Raw genomic sequence first — 27,835 nt, forward strand, 5'->3', positions numbered from 1 at the left:
CCACCGGCGGCGAAATACTGGACCTGGTTAGGGTGGAGCAGGCTGCGTGGTTTTGAAGCGAAGAAGGTGGAGATACTAGGTCTGGCTTCAGGCACTGGGAGTGGGTTTGGAAGAGGCGGCGGCCTGGCTCAGCAGATTCGGCCCCCAACCAAAGGGTGAGGACTAAGGGGTCTTTGGTTGTGCTGAGATCAACTTCCACTCACCTCCTTGACCAGTGTTATTTTCCCACTTCTCCCAGTTTTGGCCCCAAAGCTCCCACCCACGAGCCTTCCCTGGCCCATCCTCCTTCCCAGCTTACAAGCATTTAGCTGCAGGGATAGAGGTGGAGACACATACCAGGGTGGGGTCCCCAGAGGCCAGCAACCACTCAAACCGTGGGTGGAGGCAGCCGCTAACTGCTTGGTAGACAAAGTTTTTGGTGGTATACTTGTAATCTCGCTTTTTTGCAAGGTGTATCTCCCAAACGTCCCCGTTTCAGGGTCACCAGGTCTTAGTGTAGTTTCAGAAAACACTGCTAACACCTCCGGATTCTCCTTGGGGCTGGAGGCAGCAAGGAACTTTCCAAGTTTCACAAGGCACCTGCTCAGCCCAACCCAGAGCTGGCAAAGGTCTGAAGTCCATGCAGGCTAGGCTTCCAAGGAAATCCTCCAGCTCAGTGGTAGACACAGAAGACTGAGCCATGTTATCCACATCACTTGTCCCGTGCCTCACCACCGAGGAAGCCAAAATCCTTGCCCATGACACCACAGTGAAAACATCTGGTTCTCAAGGGGTGCCCAAGGTAGGATTCAGCAAAACTACTGGGTGTGCGGCAGGTGTGAAAATAAGGAGTTATTGGTCCAAAATGAGATGGCTAGGACTTCTCCCTGAGAACAGGTGAGTGAGTGCAGGGCATGGAAGGATGGAGCTGAGCAAGTCTGGGCCCAGGCCCCACAGACTTTCAGGTTCCCTGAAGCTGCTGTGGGGAAATAGCCACCATCCCCAACACACACACAGGTGACAATGACCAGAGCCCATTTACATCTGCCACTTCATTTATTATTACTTTTTTATTTGCAGGAGGAGTTTGGAACAAGTCTTAAGGGTGTTTTTCACACACCACACCCCCCCCCTTTAAACATGAATCATTCAAGTAAAACCAACTCAACTATAGAAACGTAGCAAAGTAAGGGGAAAGTAGCACAACAACCCAAGAGGCAAAGTAGGGGGGAAGTGGTGGGTGCAGTCCGCATATAACATATGCATAATGCCATATGATTCACCTGCTCAGGACCGCCTCCCCAGAAGGCAAGCACAAGGACCCAATTTAAGAGGATGTTTCCCCTGCCCCCCAAACATCTGAAAATGTGTCAACTTCAAAAGTTTAAGGTTTAAAAAAAGAAAAAAATCCTAACCAAACAAAAAATTACATAACAAAAAACCCACAAACCACCCAGCACAACCACCATCCTTAATCGATCATAGGAGTTTCTTTTCATTTTATAAAAAGATTAATAAAAAATATTGAAAAAATTATTTTCTCATCTTATATCTGTAAAGAGAATAATGAATTCAGAAGTTTCTTAGAAAAGAGACCAGAAACTGCCCTCCAGTTTCCACCCCAGTTGCTGAGACAATTAGCACAACTAGAGAGTTTGGGATACTGGAGCTGCTGGTGGAGGATGGGAAGCCCAGCCCAGAAGAAACCAGAAAAGATGGGGAAGTGGGATGTGGTTAGGAGCCACACCATGTGATACATGGCTGCGCAGAAAAGGGGAACACAGGGTGGTCAGAAAGGCCTTGAACTCCTCCACGACATACAAAACCGGTTTTTACAAAGATCCAAGCAGTTTGGTCCCAAACTGAGGTGAACACTTCAATGTTTATTCACATGCTTTGTTTTCTGTTTTAAGAATTAAAGTTGCCCAAATTAAATCTTTTTGCTAATGTTACTACATATATCTAAAAAAAGAAGGACTTTTAAAATCAGGAAAGGGGAGAAAGATAGAAAATAATCAAATTAGTCCTCTTAGCTCCAAATAAAATGAAATTAAGAACAAAACTGAGGGTTTCTAATAGGGAACAAACCGAAATCCAAGCATAGCTCTTCCCTTCCCCACCCCAGACCCCACCCCAGACACCAACAACAAATAAGAAACACAGCTAAGCCCAATGTGTTGTGTTCTGCTTAAGAGCTGAGCCTGACCCCAGGCTTCATGGCCAGCCTCCTCTGTCCAGTGGTATACAGAGCCAGGGATGCTTCCGGCTGGTGGGGGTGGGGGGGATTTTCAGAATCTTTGAGGCTTCTCTGTTTAGTTCCTCACCAGCCGTTTTCCCAGAGCTTCACTCTCCTGGGCAGAGGCTTCCATCAGAGTGGCCCCTACTCAGCTGTGGGCTGTAAATTGTCCTTCTCTTCTCGGTTCTCTGTCCCACTTTCGTCGTCTTCAATTTCTCCTTCCTCCCCACTGAATTTGTCATGGGCCCATTTGGGGCTGGTGCTGGACTTCCGGAACATGAACCGGCCCCGACCCCGGGGAAAGGATCCTCGGCCCCTGCCCCGGCTGACCCACTTCTCACTGCCTTCACCTTCACGGTCATCATGCTGAGAGAAAAGAAAAGTTATTATCAGTGCTGCAATATACAAGAAGTGCCCATTACCCTCTTCTCTGGTGCCCATTCAAATGTGCCTTTCCAAAAGAACCTGTGCCCCAATCCAGCCTTTTGTTCCTTCTGCCCTTCTCCTTGTCTCCACCACTCCAAAATATGCCACTGGTGCACTTCAGTTGCATGCCTGAGGGTTTTTCTCCCTTAGGCAGTAACATGAGCACTATAATGATGAAACTTAACCTTCACAGAGCACAGATCTTTACACACATTATCTCACTTAATTCTCACACCTACCCAATCATCATCCCTGTAACCCAGCACAATGGAAATGAGGAAGCTGAGGCTTAAAAACTTTAAGTAACTCCATATTATTTAATGCAGCATCTCAAAGGAAGAGTTTCAGAAAACCAATCACATCAAAACATGAAACCATGCCAGATCTGGGTTGCTAGGCAGTTAGCTAGAGGAAGCAGCTCTTGAATACACAACAGGACTACAGTTCTTCCCGACTTTCCATCCTCCCTGCCAAGAAAGGCAGCGAGAACAAGGTTAAATGACCTGCTAATGGTCTAAAATCAGTTAGTGTTATGGATGCAAATGTTCTAAGAAATGATGAATATGCAACTATGTGATGATATTAAGAATTACTGATTGTATATGTAGAATGGAATGTTATCTTAATGTTTTGTTAATTTTTTTTAATTAATAAAAAAAGTTAAAAAAATAAAATCAGTTAGTGTTAGAGGCAGGACCAAAACCTAGGCTTCCCCCCTTCTATCTGTCCTCTTTGGGTTTGTGCAAGAAGGCAGTATAACAAGAATAGAAAAAACAAACAAAACACAAAAAACCACTTAACCTTCAAACCATCTCCGCTCTGATAACCTTGTGAGAGAGAAGGGATCCAATGCGAAAACTGTAAGTTGCTTTTACCTTATCATGGCTTCAAAGAGTATGTCCCCTAAATGCTCATACACCCACACAGGCTAGGGCCTTAGGCTCCTAAGGTCAGACTGGCTAAAGTGCCAGCTGCTGCTTACCAGGATCTGCTTGTTTACCAACCTAAATGAATCGGATTGACAATGCTCTCTTTCAGGTGGCAGTGGAGTCAGGGGAAAGGGGCCTTATGTGACTTTTAATCCTTCTTCCTAGAGCAGTTTCACTCCAGTACCCATCCTGGGCCCAGACAACTACATTTCCCTACAGATGGGATTGGGGGTGCTCTGGGTGCCTGAAAAATAGCTCCCAGGTGGGCCACGGTGGCTCAGGGTGGGCCACGGTGGCTCAGCGGGCAAGAACGCTTGCTTGCCTGCCATGCCAGAGGACCCGGGTTCGATCCCTGGTGTCTGCCCATGTTAGAAAAAAAAAAAAAAAAAAAAAAAGCTCACAGCAGCCTTAGAAAAGCGAAGGTGGCTGTGCAGTTACCCACACAGTCACCTGTTTCTGAGCTGCACAAGAGACAATACGGATCCACCCCAGCCTTTCTTGTTAGTGATGGAGACTCAGCAGCAATTTTACCTCAGTTAAAATACTCAGAGTCACATTTGCTTGGATTTGAGCCTACTGTTTACATAGCCAGGCCAAGAGAGCTCACTCATTGGCCAGGTAAACCAACCTAGAAGTGTCCCAACCTGAGAGAAGGAGAGAGGCACAGAGGTGTCTCAGAACGACCAGAAGCTAAGATGACAGAAGCCCCAGTGGCATTTAATTTTGGAAACAGACCTCCTTTCTCAAAGAGATCCTGAGCTGTCCTTCCTTATTGTCAATCCTGTACTGGGAGTGACAGAGTGGAACTGTGGAATTAGGGGAGAGTTAGGCTCTCTCACTGAATAGAGGCTAGAAGGCGAAAATAGGGGAGCAGTTAAGTTCACAGACCAAAAAGGGAAAGAACTTATTCCTTATCTTTGGAATCCATAAAATCTTAGATGATGGGGGCGGGGCCAAGATGGCAGCTTAGTAAGGTTCGTGCGTCTTAGTTCCTCCTCCAGAGTAACTACTAGGTGAACAGAAACACTGCAGAACACCTCCCGGGGCCACGGCAGGGAATGGACACACAGCGTACCCGAGTCTGGACTGGCTAGTCTGACTGCGAGACTCGGCTGCGGTGAGATCCCCGAGCGGCGCGCGACCCCCCGAGCTGCGGCAGCTGTGGCGGCCAGAGCTCCTCCCTCCCTCCTTCCCGGGCCGGCTGAGAGTCTCGGAGAGGCAAGTTTCCCAAGCCGCGGCGGCCGGCGCCCCTCTTTTGCGGGCGGCTTCCTGGTCCAGCTGCCAGTCTCGGATCAGAGGGCTACCCAAGTGGCGCTGGCCCTCCCCCGCGGGCGGCTTTCTGGTCCGGTGGCGAATTACCCAGGCCGGGACGGCCTGCGACCGACGCCCCTCCCCCGCGGGCGGCTTCCTGGTCCGGTAGCGAATTCCCCGGGTCCGCTGCGGCCGGTGACCAACACCCCTCCAGGGAGAAGAGGGAATTTCTGACAGTGGCAGGGACTGGGTCCAACCAAACACCAATAGGGAAATTAATAAAGGAGCCACAGGGTCCCCTCAAGCCGCGGCGGCGGACGCCCCCACCACGCGTGGCCCCCCGAACAAACTGAGAATTGGATCGGAAATCCCCAGGCCACGGAGACGGTGACCGGGGGGATCCCTTCCAAACACGTGAGACAAACGTGTGCCACGAGCGCCACCTACTGGGCAGGATAAGAAAAACAGAACCCAGAGATTTCACAGAAAAATCTTACAACCTTGTTGGGTCCGACAGCCAAGGAAACCTGACTAAATGCCCAATGGATACCTACAATGATAGATTTAAAGAGACAGAAGATAGAATTAGTGATTTGGAGGATGGAACATCTGAATTCCAAAAAGAAACAGAAACTATCGGGAAAAGAATGGAAAAATTTGAACAGGGTATCAGGGAACTCAAGGACAATATGAACCGCACAAATATACGTGTTGTGGGTGTCCCAGAAAGAGAAGAGAAGGGAAAAGGAGGAGAAAAACTAATGGAAGAAATTATCACTGCAAATTTCCCAACTCTTATGAAAGACCTAAAATTACAGATCCAAGAAGTGCAGCGCACCCCAAAGAGATTAGACCCAAATAGGCGTTCTCCAAGACACTTACTAGTTAGAATGTCAGAGGTCAAAGAGAAAGAGAGGATCTTGAAAGCAGCAAGAGAAAAACAATCCATCACATACAAGAGAAACCCTATAAGACTATGTGTAGATTTCTCAGCAGAAACCATGGAAGCTAGAAGACAGTGGGATGATATATTTAAATTACTAAAAGAGAAAAACTGCCAACCAAGACTCCTATATCCAGCAAAATTATCCTTCAAAAATGAGGGAGAAATTAAAACATTCTCAGACAAAAAGTCACTGAGAGAATCTGTGACCAAGAGACCAGCTCTGCAAGAAATACTAAAGGGAGCACTAGAGTCAGATACAAAAAGACAGAAGAGAGAGGTATGGAGAAGAGTGTAGAAAGAAGGAAAATCAGATATGATATATATAATACAAAAGGCAAAATGGTAGAGGAAAGTATTACCCAAACAGTAATAACACTAAATGTTAATGGACTGAATTCCCCAATCAAAAGACATAGACTGGCAGAATAGATTAAAAAAACAGGATCCTTCTATATGCTGTCTACAGGAAACACATCTTAGACCCAAAGATAAACATAGGTTGAAAGTGAAAGGTTGGGGAAAGATATTTCATGCAAATAACAACCAGAAAAGAGCAGGAGTAGCTATACTAATATCCAACAAATTAGACTTCAAATGTAAAACAGTTAAAAGAGACAAAGAAGGATACTATCTACTAATAAAAGGAACAATTAAACAAGAAGACGTAACAATCATAAATATTTACGCACTGAATCAGAATGCCCCAAAATACGTGAGGAATACACTGCAATCACTGAAAAGGGAAATAGACACATCTATCATAATAGTTGGAGACTTCAATTCGCCACTCTCATCAATGGACAGAACATCTACACAGAGGATCAATAAAGAAATAGAGAATCTGAATATTACTATAAATGAGCTAGACTTAACAGACATTTATAGGACATTACATTCCACATCAGCAGGATATACCTTTTTCTCAAGTGCTCATGCATCATTCTCAAAGACAGACCAGATGCTGGGTCACAAAGCAAGTCTTAACAAATTTAAAAAGACTGAAATCATACACAACACTTTCTCGGATCATAAAGGAATGAAGTTGGAAATCAATAATAGGCGGAGTGCCAGAAAATTCACAAATACGTGGAGGCTCAACAACACACTCTTAAACAATGACTGGGTCAAAGAAGAAATTGCTAGAGAAATTAGCAAATACCTCGAGGCGAATGAAAATGAAAACACAACATTTCAAAACTTATGGGACGTAGCCCTAAATCAGAAAAGAAGAAAAGGCAAAAATGCAGGAATTAACTGTCCACTTGGAAGAACTAGAGAAAGAACAGCAAACTAATCCCAAAGCAAGCAAAAGGAAAGAAATAACAAAGATCAGAGCAGAAATAAATGAAATTGAAAACATGAAAACAATAGAGAAAATCATTAAGACCAGAAGTTGGTTCTATGAGAAAAATCAATAAGATCGATGGGCCCTTATCAAGATTGACAAAAAGAAGAAGAGAGAGGATGCAAATAAATAAGATCAGAAATGGAAGAGGAGACATAACTACTGACCTCACAGAAATAAAGGAGGTAATAACAGGATACTATGAACAACTTTACGCTAATAAATACAACAATTTAGATGAAATGGACAGGTTCCTGGAAAGACATGAACAACCAACTTTGACTCAAGAAGACATAGATGACCTCAACAAACCAATCACAAGTAAAGAAATTGAATTAGTCATTCAAAAGCTTCCTAAAAAGAAAAGTCCAGGACCAGACGGCTTCACATGTGAATTCTATCAAACATTCCAGAAAGAATTAGTATCAACTCTCCTCAAACTCTTCAAAAAAATCGAAGCGGAGGGAAAAATACCTAATTCATTCTATGAAGCCAACATCACCCTCATACCAAAACCAGGCAAAGATATTACAAAAAAAGAAAACTACAGATCAATCTCTCTAATGAATATAGATGGAAAAATCCTCAATAAAATTCTAGCAAATCGTATCCAACAACACATTAAAAGAATTATACATCATGACCAAGTAGGATTCATCCCAGGTATGCAAGGATGGTTCAACATAAGAAAATCAATTAATGTAATACACCATATCAACAAATCAAAGCAGAAAAATCACATGATCATCTCAATTGATGCAGAGAAGGCATCTGACAAGATTCAACATCCTTTCCTGTTGAAAACACCTCAAAAGATAGGAATACAAGGGAACTTCCTTAACATGATAGAGGGAATATATGAAAAACCCACAGCTAATATCATCCTCAATGGGGAAAAATTGAAAACTTTCCCCCTAAGATCAGGAATAAGACAAGGATGTCCACTATCACCACTATTATTCAACATTGTGTTGGAGGTTCTAGCCAGAGCAATTAGACAAGAAAAAGAAATACAAGGCATCAAAATTGGAAAGGAAGAAGTAAAACTATCACTGTTTGCAGACGATATGATACTATACGTCGAAAACCCGGAAAAATCTACAACAAAACTACTAGAGCTAATAAATGAGTACAGCAAAGTAGCAGGTTACAAGATCAACATTCAAAAATCTGTAGCATTTCTATACACTAGTAATGAACAAGCTGAGGGGGAAATCAAGAAACGAATCCCATTTACAATTGCAACTAAAAGAATAAAATACCTAGGAATAAATTTAACTAAAGAGACAAAAAACCTATATAAAGAAAACTACAAAATCTGTTAAAAGAAATCACAGAAGACCTAAATAGATGGAAGGGCATACCGTGTTCATGGATTGGAAGACTAAATATAGTTAAGATGTCAATCCTACCTAAATTGATTTACAGATTCAATGCAATACCAATCAAAATCCCAACAACTTTTTTTTATTTTTCAGAAATAGAAAAACCAATAAGCAAATTTATCTGGAAGGGCAGGGTGCCCCGAATTGCTAAAAACATCTTGAGGTAAAAAAACAAAACTGGAGGTCTCGCGCTGCCTGACTTTAAGGCATATTATGAAGCCACAGTGGTCAAAACAGCATGGTATTGGCATAAAGATAGATATATCGACCGATGGAATCGAATAGAGTGCTCAGATATAGACCCTCTCATCTATGGACATTTGATCTTTGATAAGGCAGTCAAGCCAACTCACCTGGGACAGAACAGTCTCTTCAATAAATGGTGCCTAGAGAACTGGATATCCATATGCAAAAGAATGAAAGAAGACCCATATCTCACACCCTATACAAAAGTTAACTCAAAATGGATCAAAGATCTAAACATTAGGTCTAAGACCATAAAACAGTTAGAGGAAAATGTAGGGAGATATCTTATGAAACTTACAATTGGAGGCAGTTTTATGGACCTTAAACCTAAAGCAAGAACACTGAAGAAGGAAATAAATAAATGGGAGCTCCTCAAAAGTAAACACTTTTGTGCATCAAAGAACTTCATCAAGAAAGTAGAAAGACAGCCTTCACAATGGGAGACAATATTTGGAAATGATATATCAGATAAAGGTCTAGTATCCAGAATTTATAAAGAGATTGTTCATCTCAACAACAAAAAGACAGCCAACCCAATTACAAAATGGGAAAAAGACTTGAACAGACACCTATCAGAAGAGGAAATACAAATGGCCAAAAGGCACATGAAGAGATGCTCAATGTCCCTGGCCATTAGAGAAATGCAAATCAAAACCACAATGAGATATCATCTCACACCCACCAGAATGGCCATTATCAACAAAACAGAAAATGACAAGTGCTGGAGAGGATGCGGAGAAAGAGGCACACTTATCCACTGTTGGTGGGAATGTCAAATGGTGCAACCACTGCGGAAGGCAGTTTGGTGGTTCCTCAAAAAGCTGAATATAAAATTGCCATACGACCCAGCAATACCATTGCTGGGAATATACTCAAAGGACTTATGGGCAAAGACACAAACGGACATTTGCACACCAATGTTTATAGCAGCGTTATTTACAATTGCAAAGAGATGGAAACAGCCGAAATCTCCATCAACAGAAGAGTAGCTAAACAAACTGTGGTATATACATATGATGGAATACTATGCAGCTTTAAGACAGGATAAACTTATGAAGCATGTAATAACATGGATGGACCTAGAGAACATTATGCTGAGTGAGTCTAGCCAAAAACTAAAGGACAAATACTGTATGGTCCCACTGATGTGAACAGACATTCGAGAATAAATTTGGAATATGTCCTTGATAACAGAGTCCAGCAGGAGGTAGAAACAGGGTAAGATAATGGCCAATTGGAGTTGAAGGGATACAGACGGTGTAACAGGACTAGATACAAAAACTCAAAAATGGACAGCACAATAATACCTAATTGTAAAGTAAACATGTTAAAACACTGAATGAAACTGCATCCGAGCTATAGGTTTTTGTTTTGTTTTGTTTTGATTTTACTATTATTACTTTTATTTTTTTCTCTATATTAACATTCTATATCTTTTTCGGTTATGTTGCTAGTTCTTCTAAACCAATGCATATGTACTAAGAAATGATGATCATGCATCTATGTGATGATGTTAAGAATTAATGAATGCATATGTAGAATGGTATGATCTTTAAATGTTGGGTTAACTCCTTTTTTTCCGTTAATTAAAAAAAAAAAAAAAAGAGAAGGGATAATTGGAGCTGAAGGGATACAGACTGTACAACGGGACTGGATATAAAAACTCAGAAATGGACAGCACAATACTACCCAATTGTAATGCAATTATGTTAAAACACTGAATGAAGCTGCATGTGAGGTATAGGTTTTTTTTTTTTCTCTTTCTATTATTGTTTTAATTCTTATTCTGTTGTCTTTTTATTTCTTTTTCTAAATCGATGCAAATGTACTAAGAAATGATGAATATGCAACTATGTGATGTTATTAAGAATTACTGATTGTACATGTAGATTGGAATGATTTCTAATTGTTTGTTAATTCTTTTTTTAATTAATAATAAAAAAAAAAAGTAGAAAGACAGCCTACACAATGGGAGACAGTATTTGGAAATGACATATCAGATAAAGGTCTAGTATCCAGAATTTATAAAGAGATTGTTCAACTCAACAACAAAAAGACAGCCAACCCAATTACAAAATGGGAAAAAGACTTGAACAGACACCTCTCAGAAGAGGAAATACAAATGGCCAAAAGGCACATGAAGAGATGCTCAATGTCCCTGGCCATTAGAGAAATGCAAATCAAAACCACAATGAGATATCATCTCACACCCACCAGAATGGCCATTATCAACAAAACAGAAAATGACAAGTGCTGGAGAGGATGCGGTGAAAGAGGCACACTTATCCACTGTTGGTGGGAATGTCAAATGGTGCAACCACTGTGGAAGGCAGTTTGGCGGTTCCTCAAAAAGCTGAATATAGAATTGCCATACGACCCAGCAATACCATTGCTGGGAATCTACTCAAAGGAATTAAGGGCAAAAACTCAAATGGACATTTGCACACCAATGTTTATAGCAGCGTTATTTACAATTGCAAAGAGATGGAAACAGCCAAAATGTCCATCAACAGACGAGTGGCTAAACAAACTGTGGTATATACATATGATGGAATATTATGCAGCTTTAAGACAGGATAAACTTATGAAGCATGTAATAACATGGATGGACCTAGAGAACATTATGCTGAGTGAGTCTAGCCAAAAACTAAAAGACAAATACTGTATGGTCCCAATGATGTGAATCGACATTCGGGAATAAACTTGGAATATGTCATTGGTAACAGAGTCCAGCAGGAGTTAGAAACAGGGTAAGATAATGGGTAATTGGAGCTGATGGGATACAGACTGTGCAACAGGACTAGATACAAAAACTCAAAAATGGACAGCACAATAATACCTAATTGTAAAGTAAACATGTTAAAACACTGAATGAAACTGCATCCGAGCTATAGGTTTTTGTTTTGTTTTGTTTTGATTTTACTATTATTACTTTTATTTTTTTCTCTATATTAACATTCTGTATCTTTTTCTGTTGTGTTGCTAGTTCTTCTAAACCGATGCAAATGTACTAAGAAATGATGATCATGCATCTGTGTGATGATGTGAAGAATTACTGATTGCATATGTAGAATGGTATGATTTCTAAATGTTGGGTTAATTTCTTTTTTTCCGTTAATTAATAAAAAAAAAAAAATCTTAGATGATAAACCCTATCAAGGTTTCAGGGTTCTCTCTAGAGAACACCCACCCAGCTACCACTCTAATGCCCACGATCACATCCCCCCAAATGCACAAATACGTGTTTTTTGGACAGACCAATTTAAGGCCTCAGTATCAGCTACTAAGTGTACCAAAGGCCCTCTGGCCCTTTCTGGTTATTCCCAAACACATACCAAGTAATATTTCTTGCTTTTGGGTGTGTACTCTGGGTCCCACTCCTCTTCTCGGCTTCTCTTTTGGAAGTCATTGTTGCTGTTGTTATTATTGTTACCAGAGTAGCTGCCTCTGCCCCAGCCTCTTCCTCTGGCTCTAAATTGCTGTAGCAATGAAATGTGGGGGTGTGGAAGGAACAAAGGACCATGTTAAGAATGAAGAAAAACAACTCCCTGTCCTCTGTTCAAAAATCTTTCTAGCACAGAATAGGCAGCTGCCTTCCTGTCATATGCTGGTCAGTTGGTTTGCAGACATTCCCTTTCAGCTCATCTCAAGTCTATAGCCTAGACATAAGATAAATATGACCTGAGGCCCTTCCTATGCACAACAGGAATCAAAAGGAAGCAAAGTTCTAGCTAAGTGATTATGGACAGAAAAATGACTGTTCAAACAGAAAGCCTGGGGGATTGGAGAGGGGTCTATCAACGAGATCACTTGTATCAGAGGTAACGAAACTGGTATCCTAATAAAATATAATTGGAATTGGTGGTAGAAAGGGACTTGGTAGAAGAAAGGGACTTGGACAAAGGGGGGAAGGAGAAGAGTCTTACAAAGGTCCCTCGAGCTCGACCTCCTCCTCTTTCGCTTGGACCCACAAAGTCTTTGGTCCCCAATCTTGATTTGTCAAAGCCTGTGGTACTCTCCTCTCTCTCCTCTGTCTCTTCAGTGTACTCTTCTGCTTTGTAGGAGTGGGATGACTGGGAGGAAGAGGACGATGACCTGGAGCGGTCTCGTGCTCGCCGGTGTTTCCTATAAAGACAGGAGGAACCAGGGACGTTAATAAGCCTCTAGGGTAAGGACCTAGGCCGGAGCACATTGGATGGAGTATATCTGTGATGAAGAAACTGAAGACGAGTAACCTTTAAAAAAAAAAAACAATTCACCCCTAGCTTGCTCACCCAGGGTCCTCTGAGAGTTCTTCCCAATTCTATTAGTCATGCACATTGACCTCTGAGCCTGTGATGAAAGACATATACAGGAGGAGAAACAAAACAAAGATCACAGACTCTAGGAACTTGGCCATATACCCTTAAATGTATTTGAAAGAGAGAATGAACCAACACTGCATTGAGAGTTACCATGGATCTGGTACCAGACCAGAGGCTTTAAATATTATCTGCTAGTGCTTTACATTACTTACACTTCTCTTAGGGATACTGCCTGTCTTATTGGGTTACTCTAAAGATGAAACAAATGTGTTTAAATACTTCACAGTGACATAGGTAGATAGGCAATAAATGAATTAATGGCAACTAATTATTCAGTATTATTTTAAAAAATGGGAAACTTGGGTGAAAGGACTGAGCAGAACCTGTATTCAAACCTAGGTCTAATTATACCACTATTTCACCAGTCACCTCCTACTGAGTCCAAACAGGTGTTATTAAGCACAGGATCTAAAGAAACTCTTCCCTTTCCTTCCCTTCATCTGGGAGAAATTACAGTCTGGGTCAAATTAGCTTAATATGAGTCACTGTTTTTGTAGTAGAGGTTGGGACCAGCCCTGCCATGTGGTAGTAGAGATTACCAGCTGCCTCTGAGGTGGCAGAAAGGCCAGCTCTCAGAAGTAAAGGTGGGTTCTGAGACAGAGGCCAGGCCAAGTGTCAGTATCTACTGCTGTCCATTCTTCTCTCAGTCCTCTTCCACTGTGGAAAGGATCCACCAATGCACGCACACACACACTTGAGACACTTAGGAACTTAAATATTTGAATCCTACTGGCTTTTTCTAGCATCTATTTATAAAGGGGGAAATCTAAGTTATTGTCACAAAATTCTTATATCTCAGATACACTGCCAATCACTAGCTGTGTGACATTGGGTAAGTCATTCTTCAATTACATCAGAAAGAGTTCTTGTAAACTGCTGTGATATGTTAATGAGAACAGTATTCTATCTACCATTTTTTTTGTTGCCCCAAATCACAGGAAATTAGGGTCTCAAGGGATTTGTTGAAGGTCCTATAGCAAGTCAGAAGTAGAGGCATGTGTTCCAAGGAGAGAAATCAGGATTAGTTAGACAAACCCAACCCTGAAATCCTTAAGGGCTTCTGCTCCCTTCCTCCAGTGGCAGCCTTGAGGTCTAATGTTTCAGCACTTTCATTCCCTGTTGAAAAGTAACACGTCTTTTTATGTATGAGCAGCCCTGGCAGCTGTGGGAGCTCCTAAAGGATAAGTAACACAGTCCAATGGTAATGGAAGAGAAGATCCTTGTATGATCTTAGACAAATCATTCTAAGCTTAGCTTCTTTTAATCTTTCAAAAGGCAAAATGAAAATCACCCCAAACCACTCAATTTATCTTAAAGGGGCTGTTATAGAAAATGGATAGGAAAATGTTGAAATTCAGAAACAGTAAGAGTGTTGCTTCCCACAAGGTGTGGGGCTTAAATTCTGTTAACTTTTAATGAGGTATGATTGAAGAGTTAAGGAACTTTTCAAAAAATGTAAATAAAAATGCCAGGTCCCTGGCACGAATGTTGTCCTACAAAGTTCAACAATATTACCTTTGTTTAAGGAATACCTGGAATGCCTCGCTTGAAACTGTCTTTGAAACTAGTTTAAAATGTAAGAGCATCTCATCCTACCTAGTTCCACCCTGTTTCTATGACCAAAGTGTTACTACCTTTGAGCCATTTCTAAAATATAACCTCTGTACAAAGCTTTATGATGAGACAGAACATATCAAAGAACATACGCAAATGCCAGAAAACAGCTGCAAAGGGAATCTCCAAATGATTTGCCACAACATCTCTACAACCAGATTAACTGCTGGTCTCTCAGCAGTTAATATGGATCACACTTAACTTTTACGCAGGTGTTCTATTTTCAAACTAGAGGCCCTACTTAACTGCTATATCATATAAAATAAGAAACTGTGCAACTTGCTATCATTCCTAACCCAAAAGCTCCTAGTTCTGAAAGTTTGGTGTACACCCAAAAGGAACAAACAAGAGACCCTACAAAGAACCGGAACGAGGTAACAGACAGAGCTTACGTACTTCTGCTTCTTTGATCCTTTATGAGTTTTTTCTGTTTTCTCAGCTGATCTTTCCCTTGAGTGGCTTGAGTCTCGGGAATCCACTGATTCTCTTGATTTACCTCGTTTAAGATCTCGCTCCTTATGTTTTTTACGACGTTCAATATCAAGGCGGAGATCAACGGGATCATCTTTGTATTTTCCCTCAGCCTGCTGAACAGAAGTCAAAATTAAGGTTTTTGGGATTCAGGGCTGCCAACTCAACCACCCCACAAATTGTGGTTTCTACTCCAATGGAGTGGTACAGAGGAAGCACCGGGAATGCAAGGCACCTCACCCAAGCTTGGGAGCGATGCAGGATGTCCCCAAGGAGTCACTTCCTGAAAACCCTTCACAAAGCCCAAGCCAATTCTCTAAAATAAGGAGGATGGCAACCTTTTGAAAAGGATATTAAGTTGATCCGGCTTTGTTTGTGTTTCCTCTGTAACCCAGTAATGACTCTGGCTAGTCTACAAGTTGAGAAGGCTAAAATCAACTCTGGAATTTGGTTGGTTAAACTGGCTCAAGCTTAGTCACTGGAAACCCTCAAGGTACTGCTCATGTTATCCCTCCCATACCTACACTGTAGCAGGCACCCATGGCTTATCCTGTACTTTAAATGATCTCTGAGTACTGGTTCCAGAGAGAGACAAGGGGAGACTTGAGCAGCATTCCAAAATTCTGAGTTATGTGGTAATCCAAGATCTAAGTTTATAAAAGGGAAAACAAAACCAAAATCTTTCTTGCTAACTTTCTAGGAAGTTTAACAAATCAGTGTATGCAGTGGATACTATATGAACCCAGAAGCAACAACAGCAATGTAATACCCCAAGACATCACAGCAATGGTTTTCAATAATTCTCGATAGCAAGAAACTCAGTAAGAACAAAGATGGAAAGTGATTTCAGGGGCTTCATACATTAGGACTTGCCTTATGGAAATTTAGAAAATCCTCCTTAAAAGAGGAAGGAATGAGCACTTTACTCTGTATTAACAGTTCACTTACATGAACTACTAAACTTTTTGTTGAAATAAAGTTTAATTTTAATTAGCAGCAGGAGAAGTAGTTAAGTAGGTATACTGTTCTGTTATCACTGCGTTTTTGAGAGAGGGAACAGGGCCTCTTTATCCTCCAAAGACAAACAAAGGGGGGGGGGGAGTAAAAAGGACAAATGCAGCCACTGCTCCTTGACAGTGCAGACAGCACCTCTAATGAGTTGGCCTTCTGAGGCATGGAGGACGAGATCTCTTTCAATGTTTCAAAACCTTGGGTGGTTTCACATGGTTAGTGCCAAGCTGGTAGGTACTTGGACAAAGAGAGAAGGCAGGTGGGAGAGAAGAGAGATTGCGCAAGACTGCCCCTCATCACATTCAACCAACTATACAAATTTGTTTGGAAAACTTGAAAATTAATGTTTTTAGAAAAGATTTCAGCAGCATGGGAACAGCCAACTCTAATTTAAAATTTCATTTGTATATGTGACTGAATGTCAGTAAATACTTAAGATCAAAAAAAATCAAATCTAGTATTTCATAGTAAAAGACTGCATACAACCTCTAAACCTCTTAATAACAGTGTTTACGTGCACATCATTGCAAATGTTGCTGGGCTATCACTACCAAAGTAATGTTTAGCTTTAAAGTAACAGTTAACCCACAGATGATAGATATGGTACAATGTTAGAAAAAAGCCGGACTAGCTGCTTTAAACAGTCTACTCAGTTAAGATATGAATATTTCACTCTCCTCTGACATGCATGTCTTTTTGAAATCATGGTTGGAAATAGTGCATGTATACAATTGATTTGATAATACTTACAAGCAGAAAAATATCACAAAAAGTTTCTTCTCTCATCATGGGCACTTGTTCCAAAACTCCTCTCTTTTTTTTCTCAAGCTCACCTCAATAGACTTTGGGGTCATTTACCATATTCTAACCACTTCACAAAGGTTGTTGATACATTTAATAAAAATTAACCCTTTGTAGTTCATTTTTAGAATTATGCCCATCCTTAAAAGAAAAACACAAACTTAAGTAGAGAGTAATTTAAACAAACACATTTCTGTCAAGTTCATGCCCAACGCACTCATTTTGTTTGAATAACTGATCAAATCAACAGTTCACCTTATAGCCAGGTTCCCGAGGACTTTTCATCTCGTCATGAGTCAAACCATGTTTTCTGAACGTACTGGGGGAAATGTCTATCCTCCTAAAATTGAAAACACAACGTTTGTATAACATTCTATTGTGTGCATATAGTATTGGTAATATCTTAGTTCTTAAATTGGGTAATGAACTCGCTGGCATTCTTTTTTATTATGCTTCATAAGTGACCTACAGATTACGTTTATTCTCACATATATATACTAAATTCTAAATTTCCAGTCTAATTCAAAGGCATTGTTTTGTTCCCTCCCAGTACTGTTCCGGTCCAGCAAACAGACTATAGTCATGCCTACTAATCTCAAGATCACATCAAGACCATCTAGGCCCTGCTAACCTCAAAGAGTAGTCTCCAACTTGGGAATAGTAATTCAAGGGCCCATTATTCCCCCATGACATACAGGTGTAGGTAAGAAAAAAATGACTGGTGGGTACACACATCCTAATAGATCCTTATTCCAAGACTGCTGTACAAAACATAAACTTCCAACCTAGTGCAATAGGTTCATGAACTGACTACTAAGGAACTGAAGATAAGGCCAACTTTCTAGACAAAGTTTCTATTTGCTGAGTAGATTCGCATAATCAAACAGGATATTCATTAATTCTGCCTTTGAGATAATCCTATAAACTATTCCTTCCACACCCGTGACAATTCTTCCAAAAAAAGAAATGATATATTAAGTACATGGGTTTGCTTAAAGAAACTAACCTTTACTCTATCTACAGAAAGCCCAGGGATCTCAGGTTACCAGGAACCAGTCCCAAGAATAACACAGAAGGTTCACCAATAAAGCATGTCCCTTCTACTCTCAGCTACAACACTCACAGCTATCTTAGATTCTACATGATGTAGTTCTAAATTCTGCTGCTGCTAAAGCATCTAATATGGCCAAACAAACAAAAATGAGTTTATTATCTGATGTAAACTCTTTGATTACAACATCCAGAGTTAAGACTGAGGTCCTCACCTGTGTATCTCTGGGCTTTTCTTGTTTTTAGCTGCCTCCTGTTCAGTTCCTCTCTTTAGGTATTTAGTAAAGCGTTCATGTAATGTCATTCCTGAGGAGCCAAAGTGATGCTCTGTGGGAATTCAAAGAATTACATAATACGTTATGCTATAAAAGGCAGACACAATATTCAACTCTTTTGCATAAACCTGCGGAGATGTGCAGAGATGTGATTAAATCAGTCAAATCCATCCAAAAAAAAGCATACCGGAAAAAGGGAAGAAAAAAGGCTGGTTCAGAAACAATCCAATATTAGGTATGGGATTTACACCGTAGTTTCCTTGTCTTAGAACATGGACACAACGATCAAGAAACTTGGCGCTTTCTTCCCCTTGAAGCATAGCACCAATTCCTGCTTGAGTTTAAGCGTGAGATGGAACCTGTTACTGGCCCAATCCTCCTTCTACATGATTTTTCTACACTATTTCCCAACCTGCCTACCTCTCCTTGCCAGAGGATGGTTTCACACCAGAAGGCCTGCAAGAGAACACTAGAGGCATCCAATCGCCAGAAAGGAAAAGAGAGAGGTGCCAGAAAAGCCATTTTCCATGCCTCCAAATTTTTGACATCTTAAACCTTCATATTAAGGATTTTATCTATTCTCATAATTACAGGTTACTAGCATTTCAAAACATTCAGCTCTGTAATGAAAAAAAAAAGGGAAGGAATGTCCTTCAAAGCCAGTTCCTAACTTCAAAGGCCCTTTAGATGAGATAAAGAGTCCTTATACACTTGGTTGTCCTCCTGCTTATAAATAAAGAAGCTAAGAATGTGGGAGGGGAGCCTGAAGCAGGCTCGAGTCTAGACTCACCTTTAACATGGTGAACAATGGTAACTATATGCTGCGCAAACAACTCCGAGGGGCTACGCTGAGACTGAGCCGACTGTATATGCTGGAAAATGGACCGAAATTCCTGTTCCTTTCTGTTGCTATGGACTAAATCCCGACAAAGCTTGCGTTCCTGAGCCAATAAGCCACTGGGTCTGAAAAAGAAACACAGGGAAGCCCAATGTAGTAAGATACTCAGAAAATGCAAACAAACTAACAAAAAAAAGCAGCGTTTGTTTTTCCCCAAGGAACTTTAAATCTATTCATAAAGCTTTTTTCTCTTTCTACAAGACATTCAGTGTAACTCAATGTACCATAACTATGGAAAACAGTAACCCAAACCATGCTATTTGCTTCTTTTTTTTTTTACTTCTTTTTTTATCTTTAAAAGTAACAAATGTGAGGGTGAAGTGCTAAACCTCACCGATTTTGCTGAAGGGGGTCACTGCTGGTTTTAAAATACACAACATACAATTTCTGTGTGGGGTGATGGAAAAAAGTTTTGGTAATGGATAATACTGTTTGGTAGCACAACATCTGAATGTAATTACCACCATGAAATTATATACTTGAAAGTGGTCAAAATGGGAAATTAAATGTTGTATATACACTACCATGATAAAAATTTTAAAAACCCATAGAACTGTAAAAAAGAAAAAGACACAACAGATTGGAAGGTATATTTAAAGATCAACTAGTTTGGGTCATTCAGTGAGATGACACAATGAAGCAGGAATAGAATGTGGATGGAACACTGCTCAGGCAGACTTCCAACTGGCCAAGCTAAAGTAAAAAAGTCATCTGGGACCTTACACCATTTCCTAAAATTGCATGTGTGTGTGGTGTGCGTGTGTATGGAGGGAGAGCAACAGACACATCTACTCCTGCTCCCCATTCTAAAATTAATGTTAGCTGCTTGTGAGGACTTTAATAGACTTTGGTGACCGAGGTAAGTATGAAGAAATGGATACTGTACAGCTTCACAGGTAAAAGATATCTTAAACACATTTAGGAAGAAACAACATGAGAGTGGGAGGTGATGAATAGAGAGCAAGAGAGAACAAGAGGAGACTCAGGAACCAAGAAAGCCAGTCACTAAAGACCAAAAAGACACTTTACCTCCTCTTTGATACTACCCCATCACATAATTGCTCAGTGGCACACACCCTCCACTGAAGATGGGAGGACATGAGGGTGTCAGCACTGAAACTTGGACAGCAAGGGGAAACACACAAGGTCCAGTAAGTCCTCAGGAAGAGGGGCTAGAAGACGCCACTTAGGACACTAAGGCCCTGAAGATCAAGGACTGTATCTCACCGTGCAAGATCCTCATCAAAAGAGTCCATCCGGACATTGACCTGGGCCTCTCGAGTAATGGAAAAGGAAGACTTTCCTGTGGAAAAGTCTCCTTTGGTTCCCAGCTTCTCTCTGTTTTCAGAGCTCTTTCTTGGGGGAGGTGATGAGCTTTTCTCCTGGACTGTTTTATAAGCGGTCACTCGGAAATTCTTTTCAGGCACAAACCCCCTGTGCCCACTTTCGGCTCTCTTGGTTGCTCCCCGATCCTCTTTTTTAGATCTCTCTGCAAAAGACTCCTCCTCCAGCTCCTCGGTTTTCCTCTGCTTTTCCTTCCCTGGAGGTGCATACACCAGGCCCTCCCATTTGCCTGACTTCTCCTCCTCCTGGTTTTTATTTGCACCTCCTATGACTTTCGACATAAATTTGGGTTCATCATCAAACTCAGATTCTTTCCTTCCCTTAGCTTTGTCTTTATCTTGATCATCCATCTCCTCCTTGTGGAAGTCAGCCATCTTCTTCTCAAAATCATCCCGGAGCTTATACCTTTTGGGAGACTGACTGCCTCGGAAAGGCTTCTCAGCATCAGTTTTGGGAGCAAATGGATCAGATTTCATTTTCCCATCACCCAAGGCCACATCAGAAAAGCTCCCTTTCTCTTTCATTTTGTCTTTATCAGTATTTATTTGTTTCTGTTCCTTATCTTTTCCATTCTCTGCCTTCTGCTCTTCCAGATACCTAGTTATAAAAACACAAGAGAGACACACCAGAGCACTTCTTAAGCAACCTGTTCTAAAATAGCACCACATGGATCTTTGGCTTTTGATTCTCAGAACATGTCTTGTAGATTTCAATGTTACCAAAGGACTTTCTATATGGTTACTTTCTAATAATTTCTGACCTACAAAGATCTAGGAATTGGGCATTTAAGAGGAAAATACATGGTCCATGGAATTATGCCTCACAAAAGCAACCAAAAAGAGAATGGCAAGTTATTTTTAGGATACTTAAAAAAAAATTTTTTTTAACCTACTCACCTTTAATGCAGTCTAGGGGAAGAAAAAAAGGTCTTACCCAACAGTCACTCAGTCACTTAAAATCTGCTTTCAGCAAAGTTAACATAGAATGTTCAAACTTGGAATGTTTTGCTTTTATACAACACACATTTGGAAATGTAAGTCTCAAGAGAGACTTCAAATTTGATGCAAGTCACCTAGAAGATCTAAATATGAAATGTACTGCAAACACAAATAAAAACAGAATACATGTTAATTGTTGGGGCAAACTCATCATACGGTTTCTTATGGAAAAGCAGAAATTATTATGCTCATCAAGCCTTCTAATGACATCCACGGTCCTGACAAGGAACACAAAACTCACATTCTAAAGTAGACTTATTAGCAAATGGCAGCAAAGTACAGATTCTGAATTTCTCATTTGTACCATTAATGGAGAAAGCCTAAACACATTATAGTTGTATTAAAACAGCAAAGAAGAATCAAAGGACAGCAAGGTATCAAATAATGCACTAATAAGAGAAAAGAAATAAAAAGGGAAACCACTTACCTGGTAAGTTCCTCTTGATCACCACCTGGTACCAATACAACTTCTTGTAACCTCTCTGCAACCCCAATCAATCCATCCATCCACATAAATATTCATATTCCACTCACCGTGTTCCCCCAGGTAAAAAGATGGAAGCACTGTCATGTTCTCTCCTAATATGCAGACTGGCTGGCTTACTGGGACATACACCACCTTACGGTTTTAAAACAAGGCCTTCCTGGACTAAACCTTGGACTTTTCCATTCTGACCAGTCTAAACTGGAGGGTATAAAGGTGCAGCTCTTCACCACAATGGACTGATGTAGATCGACCACAGTAGATGGTGGGTTCTAGAGGCTCTAAAAGCTCCCATGGTCACTTTGGTAAAGACTGTAACTTTTTGACAGACGACCCACACAATTTCTACTGTTTTCTGGCTTACACTGAAGAATCCGAGGCAAATTTTAAATGTGAAAACACTACAGAGTAGTCTAAAGAAACTATGCTACAATACAAATTCAAGAAGGTAGGAAAGTTAGGGTTAAGCTAAAGGTTTCCTTGGATGATGCTTTTAAAGTTTGCTAATGAAAAGTTTAAGAAATGGGAATTACCTTATTACCATTAATCAGAGCTTCATCTCAGATTGCATTACAATCAAACTGCCAACTATGAGATAAAAACACAACCAGGCAGAAGAAATGAAGTTACTTGCCTCTTTGTATAGGCTGCTCCTCCTGAAGCAGCAGTCTCCTCCTTCTGGGATGAGCCATATGTGGAGCCAGTGGCTGGTGGACTCTTACCCACAGGGCTCTTTTTGGATGGGCTCAAAGACCCAGAGCCATGGTCGAACTGACCTTGGTGTGTCCCAGCCTGAAACCCAGCACCACTCGACAGAGTCGAGCCCATTTGGGATGGGTTAGAAAGTGGAGGGCTAGGTTTTGGCACAGGGCTAGGACGGGGTGACCGCCGCCTCACCACCACAGACTGGAGAGGGCTTTTGAGAGCGGGGCTTCGCTCGCGGGGACTCAGCTCAGAAACAGCAGAGGCCCTGGATGCAGAACCAGCACTGTAGCTGGTAGCATCTGGCCACGGCTTTGAGCTCTCAGATGATTTTGTATCTTGAGAAGTGCCTCCAGAGAATGTCTGCTCCTTGTTCTCATCTCCCTGATTATCCCCAGCAGCCTGAGAGGGCCGACTATCCTTGGAAGAGGACTTTTTCTCCTTTGCAGACTTGCGCTTAGAAGACTCAACTCGGCTGTGGTTGGAAGAAGAACGAGAGGATGAGGAGCGCCTTGACCTGTCAGAGGAAGACTTATCAGAGTTTCTAGAATGGCTCCTGGACCTTGGTGAGGGGGATCTTCTCTTTGGGGACCGGGATCGGGAACGGCCCCGACGAGGACTGTACGCCTGTCGGTAATTCTGCCAATTTGAGCGGTAGTTTCCATAACCTCCTCGGTTATACTGGCCCCATGGATAAAAGCCTCTGTTGCGCCCACGGAAATAATAGGGCCTTCTATATCCTCTGTTGTGACCTCGGAAATCACGATTCTGATATACTCTTGGGTGATTTCTTTCTCTGTTATGAGCTGGAGAATATGATCTGGAACGAGACCTAGAACTGGAAAGGGGAGAAATGTTTGAATTTTTGATGCAAGCATATTTATTCCATTAAAGCCCAGCAACAAAGGTAACATTTGAAATACGTACTAATGATGAGACACTTAGACTGCTTCATTAATACTGAAGCACATTTAAAAAGAAGATGTATTTCTACAGCGAATGAAAGGATATCAAACTTTTCTTCATGGAATAAACTAAATAATAATCTCCTTAATAACTGCTCAGAGCTTCACATCACAGGGGATTTACAGGTCCCTAGGTCAATGATGATGACAGACTCTAGCTTAGGGCTCGAAGAACCGCAACCTGTGGTGCCAGATAAGTAACTATTCAGGTCCTCTGGCTCCTAGACAATTTTAACACTCCACTTTCCATAATATCCACAGCTCTCTGTCTGTGCAGGGCTAATTTCTTATTTCCCACCAAGACCTGGTGATGTAAAAATATAATTACAACAGGTCTAAACCAAATAAATACTTAAACAGGGACTTGGAGAAAGCACATGTTCAAAGGATTTAATAAAACCAGATCAGCAAAGTACACAAATCTTGGTTATTTACTGGGAACCTGGAAATGGCCTCCCTAGGAGGTCAAATTTCTGTGGGTGAGCTACATGCTCTTATGCAGGTGCCACAAGAGGGCACTATCTGACCACAGGGTACCCAATTAGAGAAACTAGAAAAACAGATCCTCCAGTTTGTACATATTTCAGGTCAACCTGAAACTCTGCATTATATTCTTCTTCACTTAATAGAAATAGAATTCTAATTAGACAAAGGCACCTTTCAGGAATCACAGGATTCAACAGTAAACTAACTTTTTGTTTATCTGTTTTTATTAGTTTTTAACAGTAACTTTTATGTAAAAACTACACATTCATAAATGCCAGGCTTGCCAATGTCAGAAAGCTTTAAAATAAAGTCAGAAAGCTTTTTTTAATTAAAAAGTTAAAAATTATATATTTAGTGGTATAAAAATATACTGATACCACTTGCTTGTCAACTATAGTTTATTATCATTAACATTAACCACTATTCCTAAATAGTTGGCTATACCAAGCAAAATTTACTAGAAAACTCTCGCCAAGAATATTTACTTGCAAATCAAATAACCCTTTAGTTTACTGATATGCCATCTCATTTCACGTCTGAATGATGCATTTTTGTTTGTTTTTAAAAATCACCCCTTTGCCAAATGTCCCACAGGTACTTTCAGAGTTTAACATCTAAATAAAACAGTACTTTTAAAGAGAAATTTGTATTCAATTTAATCTAAAGCACATAAATGGGGTTAGTTTTCCACTATTTATTATCGTTGAGCTCAGATTCTTAAGCTACCCCAAGAACAAAAGCAAATGGCAAAGATGCATTTTATTGTTAATAGTTGCCATTTATGAACAATTAAAAAAAAAAACTTACCTTCCACACTTTTTCATTCGAATACAGTAACAATAATATAAGAAAGGTTGGGAGAGGCAGATGAGCTCTGTAACTGAGAAACTGAGTCCAACCCAATTAAAAAGCTATGCTATAGGAACGTGATCCACCACCAGTACTAAAAGGGTTTAATGCATGTTCCCATCCTCAGTCGGCTACTGCTGCTTCTGTTTCCAACTACTAGTGAGGGCCCTGTGGCATACTGCATCCAAAACCCACAGTCATTGTACAGATGCAGGAGCGTGAGTCTCTGCAGATTGCAAATGAAGTTATTTATGAGAAGTCACTTAAAAGGATACAGTCTGCAATACAAGGAAACAAATCAATTTTCTCCAAATCTGTAGAACTCAGCAGTTAGTTAATTTAAAGGCATGGTTTCTCAAACTCTCTGGATAGTATAGTTTCCTTGTAGGAGAAGGAAAACAAAAGGGAAAAAACCATGAAACAGATAAGCCAGAAATAAAAATTGAACATCCAGTGGCAAATTCATCTGTTTCTACAAAACAGAGAAATCAGACTAGAAGCAAGTATAAAAGAGTGTTTCTAGTGGAGAAAATTCTCTAATATTATAATCTTTGAAATATAAACAGTACATAAATGGGCACATACTGTCTGCCTAAGATATTTTCCCCTCATTTATGCTAAGTCAGTGACCATGCCAAATGATTTATAGAACAGGGAGAAAAGACCTGTCCAGAGATCTACTCAGACTTCCAGTTGTCATAAATATTTCAGTTGGGTAACATCGTTCAATTTAGTTTGTCAATTCAACTCTGTCTCTCAGAGCACTGTCTTCTTTTTTTGAACCAATTTTAAATTTTCGTTTACTAGATTAAGTTTTAAAATCGTACCTTCCAAAATAAAATGAGCTAAAACTAAGGTTTAAACCACCAAAATAAAAAAACTCTGGGTTCAAGGCAGGAGTTGCTGAAGTGTCTCTGCTCAGTCCAATGGTTTTGATAACAATTTCCTGAGGTACACGTAAATATATTTGGTGAGTTTTTCTCCTGCTTTAAGGGGGAGGAGGAAAGGGTGAAGAGGTGAGATAGAATTTTACTGACACAATGGGCAATGACAGACTCTAGCTTAGGGCTTGAAGTCTGGTACAAAAATGCATGTCCAACAGAAGTGAGAGAAACAAAAGCTAGGTGTGGTTACCTTTCCAAATATGTTATCTTTTTTTCTTAATCTAATTTTTGTTTGAGGGAGAAACTCGCAACTTATAACTTCCCATTCTACATTATACTGGAGCCATCGATGTTTGCATACACCTACCTTTTGTTCAACCTCTGGTCTGAAATTAATTTTTCAGGGAGCTTTGACAGATTCCATTAAAGAATTAACTTGTTCTTGTTGAAAGGAAAATTAGCCCCGCAAGAAACTGACTCTTTAAAAGTACTATAGGGCTATGGAAACTATCATGAATACAAACTTAATAATTGACCTTTCCTGAGGTTTACTTTAAATTCCATCTAAGAAAAGGATTCTACATATTCATCAAAAATAACCCACAGGCATTTCAAGTGGCAAAACTGAGAAATTATCTCCTTGTCTAAGTGCAACTTTGACAAAAAGAATAAAATATAAGATCCCCCTTTAGTACTTAAAATGCATCAACTACATTTCCCAAAGTCACATACAGAAACATTTATCTACCAAAAGGTTCTTAGGTATCTCAAAGGAAAATTAAAACACTTTGAAAGAATGAAAAACCCAACTCATAATACATCAAAAGAGGAAAGATGCTGCAGGTTTGGCATCCTATCCCAAGACACAACTGAAATGGGGAAATCCACCTAAAGGCGTGAAAACTGACTGAATTAAAGAATACTGGCAATAAATTAAAAATAATTATTTTCACATTTAGTAAAACCAAGCGATGCCTACAATTTTAATTTTTAGGTTTTTTTAAGATGTGTTTTACTAAATAGATGCAGTTTGTCATTAATTGGCACATTATGTATACACTGATTAAGTTTTATTTTTTTTAGGTTTATTTTTTGTGGGCTAAAGTTTTTCTTTTCTTTTTTTAAGTTTAATTACTTTTAGTGGGTTAAGTCTCTTCTCCTCACAATGTTGATCAAACTATGTATGAATACTCTTGGCTTTCCACATCAATGATGCAAACAAAGAGTGGTCCAAACCTTCAAAAATACATCAGCAAAGAACAATAACAAATGGACATGTGATGTAAGCAGCTCAAATAAAAATAAAAATCCTTTCTTCTAAAGTAGATGGGAAATAGTACGTATTGGCAGAGGAGAAAAGAAATTAGGCAAACAGTGTAGCAATCAATGCTGGTTTGGATTTGTAAAGTTGGAAGAGATCTGGATATCTTACAGCCCAACACTCCACCTCAAGTCAACTCCTCCCTACTCCACCCCATCTGACACTCAAGGAGAAAGTCTAACAAAAGATTTCCAGAAACCCACACTGACTGATGCAATGAGTATCTCATGAGGCAATGATGTCCCCTTACCTCAGTCTGCGCTTCCTTGAACGAGACACAGATCGGCTTCGGGATCGAGACTTCGAAAATGAGCGAGAACGAGATCTTGATCCAGATCTTGAGCGAGAAGAGCGAGATCCCGACTTGGATTTATTTGTTTTTGACATCTCTGAAGGAAGGATCAACTTTTCAATTACACCTAATGTAAGTAAATATATTCAAACAAATGAGTGAGTCCCTTTGCAAATCTGAACTGCTCCAAGACACTTAGAAACAGTAAAATAAAAAAGAAAGAAAGAAATGACTGGTAAAAAAAAACACTTTTTGCCTTTCATCAAGAGAGATTTCTAAGTAA

General features: G+C 40.3%; 1 protein-coding gene across 5 annotated transcripts in view; it reads right to left on the reverse strand.

The window, feature by feature from the left end:
* Positions 1 to 1,016: 1,016 nt before the first annotated feature.
* THRAP3 (thyroid hormone receptor associated protein 3) overlaps positions 1,017 to 27,835 on the reverse strand; it is a 99,498-nt gene continuing 72,679 nt past the window's right edge. For 4 of the 5 annotated variants that reach the window (XM_077150279.1, XM_077150284.1, XM_077150280.1 and 1 more), the window contains 10 exons: positions 27,511 to 27,679; positions 22,688 to 23,593; positions 20,455 to 21,168; positions 19,120 to 19,292; positions 18,270 to 18,381; positions 17,260 to 17,344; positions 15,118 to 15,308; positions 12,670 to 12,868; positions 12,079 to 12,222; positions 1,017 to 2,581 (listed from right to left, as the gene is read on the reverse strand). In XM_077150279.1, the coding sequence (XP_077006394.1) occupies positions 2,360 to 2,581; positions 12,079 to 12,222; positions 12,670 to 12,868; positions 15,118 to 15,308; positions 17,260 to 17,344; positions 18,270 to 18,381; positions 19,120 to 19,292; positions 20,455 to 21,168; positions 22,688 to 23,593; positions 27,511 to 27,647 (2,883 nt within the window). In that variant the 5' untranslated portion in view covers positions 27,648 to 27,679 and the 3' untranslated portion in view covers positions 1,017 to 2,359. The remainder of the gene's footprint in view (positions 2,582 to 12,078; positions 12,223 to 12,669; positions 12,869 to 15,117; positions 15,309 to 17,259; positions 17,345 to 18,269; positions 18,382 to 19,119; positions 19,293 to 20,454; positions 21,169 to 22,687; positions 23,594 to 27,510; positions 27,680 to 27,835) is intronic. The other variant, XM_077150283.1, reaches the window with a different exon arrangement.

Source organism: Tamandua tetradactyla, chromosome 2 (assembly GCF_023851605.1).
Source record: "Tamandua tetradactyla isolate mTamTet1 chromosome 2, mTamTet1.pri, whole genome shotgun sequence".
Lineage (NCBI taxonomy): Eukaryota > Metazoa > Chordata > Mammalia > Pilosa > Myrmecophagidae > Tamandua > Tamandua tetradactyla.